This window comes from Pollachius pollachius, assembly GCF_949987615.1.
Source record: "Pollachius pollachius genome assembly, chromosome: 16".
NCBI classification, from domain to species: domain Eukaryota; kingdom Metazoa; phylum Chordata; class Actinopteri; order Gadiformes; family Gadidae; genus Pollachius; species Pollachius pollachius.
In genome coordinates, this window is record NC_136949.1 from 3,368,071 (window position 1) to 3,372,387 (window position 4,317).

At 42.6% G+C, this 4,317-nt stretch overlaps 1 protein-coding gene across 1 annotated transcript; it reads left to right on the forward strand.

Annotated features, from left to right (window-relative positions):
- The first annotated feature begins 1,037 nt into the window (after nt 1-1,037).
- LOC307087579 (E3 ubiquitin-protein ligase TRIM39-like) lies at nt 1,038-4,040 on the forward strand. Its single transcript, XM_079753194.1, has 2 exons — nt 1,038-1,167; nt 1,253-4,040. The coding sequence occupies exon 2, from the start codon at nt 1,255-1,257 to the stop codon at nt 2,869-2,871; it is 1,617 nt and encodes a 538-aa protein (XP_079609320.1). The 5' UTR covers nt 1,038-1,167; nt 1,253-1,254; the 3' UTR covers nt 2,872-4,040.
- The last annotated feature ends 277 nt before the right edge of the window (nt 4,041-4,317 follow it).

Here is a 4,317-nt window from a genome sequence, read left to right on the forward strand (position 1 = left end):
ATATATCGATAATATATCGATTATATATATCGACAATAAAAACGCAGTTGGCTTCTCAGACCTTCTGATTGGCATATGGCTTCTGACGTCATCAGTGCCAATCGTGAATTGCCGTGACTAACGGGCCCCGATACTCGTTATTTTTCAGGTTGAATATGGTTTGATAACACGCTATATGTTTTTGACACATAGTTGTACTTTTGTTTTTGTAAGATCAAGTGTAGTATCTGTTCTCATCAGTTTAATATTTGATACGTCCCCTACCCGTGGACCTCTCTCATCTCTCAACTCTCTACAAATGTCCAACACAGGGAGGGTTTTTACGTATAAGGGCGGTTGGTCGGTGGAATTTGCATTTAATTGTCTCTGTATTGTGACTTCATTATCATTAATATCATGTATTTCTCCATACAGTTATTAAGGACTTCAACACAACTAGTGAAGGAATATTTGTATCGGGCGGTTGGGGGGTTATATCATCAATGAATTTGTGAATAATGTTCTCCACTTGCAGAGCGCGAAGGAACACGTCCCCACGTGTCGCCGCTCCTGGCGATCCCCACCATACCGTTATAAACAATACAGTCTATCAACTTATAAATTGTGAATTTTCTAGGTAAACCTATTTTTAATTCAGCCGAATTAACTACCGCTCGGAGGCAACAAAAAAGTGTTTGTTGTCTGACTGAAGGTGAACTCGTCGGTCTGGTTCGTCTGCCCTCCGTGTCACATGACTCGGCGGTTATATGAGGTTAAAGTCTGTGAGACAAGCCATTTTTAACTGTCAGTGTTAACTCAATATTAAATAACAACCATAGTAGCACATGTTATCTGGGCACACATTGAGATGGTTGTTTTATAAAGAATGTGATGAAAATATCAGCAAAGAAGACAACACACAGCGAACATACAGTACATGATGAATGTGCCCTCATTCAGGTTGAAACGTCAGGGAACTGTGTCCGTGGGGGCGGAGCCAGGGGTTAGGGGAGGAGACAGGTATTAGGGGCGGAGCCAGGTGTAAGAGGAGGAGAGGAGAGGACGTCTTGTTCAGGAAACGAAACTAAACATTCATAGAATAACCGACGTGGAAGCAGTTCTCTCTTTCAGGAGAAAAATAAAACGCATTTTGGAACAAATTGTCTGACAGACAGAACACACAACAAGGTGAGTAAAGCAGCACAAGATAAGGAATTGATGGAATTAGAAATATAAAATTGCTCAATGCATAATCCTTATCGTCTGTGTCTAGGAATGGCCTCTGCTAACACTCCCTGGTCTGAGGAGGACTTTTCATGTTCAATCTGTCTGGATGTGTTCAGCAGCCCAGTAACCGCACCATGTGGACACAACTTCTGCAGAACCTGTATTACAAAGTTCTGGGATGAACAAGTCAAGTACAAATGTCCTGTTTGCAACAAGATTTTCGACACAAAACCTGATCCACAGGTCAATACCCTCTTATCAGAGCTGGCTGCTCAGTTAAGAACAACCGTACGAGTTAAAGAGCAGCCTTGTGTTGAACCAGCAGAAGTTCCCTGTGACTTCTGTACTGGGACCCAGCTGAAGGCTGTGAAGTCATGCCTAGAGTGTTTCATGTCTTTCTGCCAAACCCACCTGGAGCCACATCAGAGAGTCGCTCGCCTGCAGAAACATCGGCTGGTCGAGCCTATGGACCGTCTGGAAGACAGGATGTGTAAGAAACACGACCGACTTCTGGAGCTCTTCTGCCAGACTGAACAGGTGTGTGTGTGTCAGTTCTGCACAGAGGATGACCACAAGTCCCATCCTGTTGTACCTCTAAAGGAGGAGTATGAAGTGAAGACGGCCGAGCTGGGGAAGATAGAAGCTGAAGTTCCGCAGATGATCCAGGAGAGAAAACAAAAGATTAAGGAGATCAAAGACACAGTAGAACTGAGCAACAAAGTTGCAGACAGAGAGACAGTCATTGGTGGCCAGGTCTTCACTGCTCTGATAGGCTGTGTTGTAAAACTCCAGGATGAATTCAACCAAACGGTTCAAGAGAAACTGAAATCCACAGAGAAACAAGCTGAAGACCTCATCAAAGAGCTGGAGCAGGAAATAGAAGATCTGACCAATAGATGCTCAGAGGTGAAGCAGCTCTCACACACTAAAGACCACCTCCACTTCCTCCAGACCTTCAGATCCCTGAAGGATCCTCCACTCACCAGGGACCGGACGACAGTGGAGGTCCGTCCTCCGTCATACGTAGGGACCTTGAGGAGATCCCTGCATCAGCTGAACATTGAAATGAAGAAGCTGCGTGATGATGCTGTACTGACGAGGGTCCAGCAGTATGAAGTAGATGCGACTCTGGATCCTGATACAGCTCATCCCTGTCTCATCCTGTCTGAGGATGGGAAACAAGTACATGATGGAGGTGTGATGAAGGTACTCCCAGACAACCCTAAGAGATTTACATGGAATATATTTGTCCTCACGAGGCAGAGCTTCTCCTCAGGGAGATTTTACTTTGAGGTACAGGTTAAAGACAAGTCTGTATGGTATTTAGGAGTGGCCAGAGAGTCCATCAACAGAAAAGGTGGGGTCACGTGGACCCCTGAGACGGGTTACTTTATTCTTGCCTACAGCAAGGATAGGTTGGTATTTAGAGATAACTTTGATGTCCGTCTGCCTCTGAGAGCTGAGCTCCAGAAGGTGGGGGTGTTTGTTGATTATGATGAGGGTCTGCTCTCCTTCTATGATGTGGAAGCCAGGGTTCATATCTACTCTGCTACTGGCTGCACCTTCAGTGAGCCTCTCTATCCATTCCTCTGCCCAGGTCTCTATGGTTATGGAGGTAACAACTCTGCCCCCCTGATCATCTCACCTGTCAATCAAACAGACTAGGACCTTTGTTTGATAATAAAACAAAGAAACAACCAAAACAACTAATGTTGTTTCCTGAATTAGAATCTCTACTATGTGAGATCTGAGAGAAATGCTTAAATGTCGTACTGCTGACATTTAACAAGGAGATGTTCTTTAAGAATAGAATCACAGATGTTGAATTCAACCCATTATAAATGGTTAGATTACAATTTATCTTATTCATGTTTTCTCCAGATTTTTTTATACGTTTAATGCTATAACATATTTACAGTTGCAGTCATGTAGAATATTTTCACATGATTCATTTGTATAATAATGACCTATTAACCCCTTTCTTAAAATGTCTATTGGTTTAACTTCTGAACACTTTTCTGATTTACTTTATTAAAAAGAAAAGGCAAAAAACGTGTGGGCGTACATTATCTTTTTAATTGATCATTTCACTGGAATAGATACAATCCAGTGCAATAGTGTTTTGTAGAAATACTTTCTAAGTGGGAGACAAAAATGTAATTAGTTTGTTGACAAAATCCTTATTTTGATCATTTTGAGATTGATGGAATATCTAAAATCACTGAGAATTTGTAAACTTCTTTTATTTTTTAACCAGTAATTGACTTAATCTCCACCATACAACAACCCTCCATGTATTACACACTTAAACAAAGCTCACAGTGGCTACATGTAAAGATTCTCCCAATGTGTGTGAGTACCAAGACTTTGTCTCGTCAGCTCTCCTCTCCTCTCCATCCTCTTCTCCTCCTCTCTCTCTTCTCCTCCTCTCTCTCTTCTCCTCCTCTCTCTCCTCTCCATCCTCTTCTCTCTCCTCTCTTCTCCTCTCTCTTCTCCCTCCTCTCCTCCTCTCTCTCTTCTCCTCCTCTCTCTTCTCCTCCTCTCTCTCTTCTCCTCCTCCTCTCTCTTATCTCTGCTCTAGTCTGTAGCTCAGATTGTGTTTATTATTGTCGTACATTACATTACTTATGGTCTAAATAATTCTCCAAGTGTGTCGTTAGTAGCCTTTCAGAAATAAAGGCACTCATAGGATCAAAGATACGTGCACAACTGTTAATGATCTGTAATATTTGGTACTATTCTTTTCGTCATTCTGTTTATTACGTACTTGTAAGTGACTGTTCTTCAGTTATATTTGTTGTTAAAGCATAATGGTAATAAACATCTCAGTGGAACCAACTGAATGTTCTCGTGTGTTCAGCCGTTGATTCTTCCTGTTTCTTCAGTCTACATCCTCCAAGCTGAGCAGATGTTTCTCCAGAGCTCTCTGTTGGTTATCCTAGCAGCACACCTGGAAGGTCCTTCCAGCCCCTTGGATCCCAGCAGGTCTCCATCGTGTCCTGCCCGCTGACAAGGGGTGGATTAAGGTGGTCATTGGCCCCTAGGCTACTTTTTGTGTAAGGCCCCCTTAATGATCACGCAAAGTAACTTAATTAAACAAAAAAATAACGT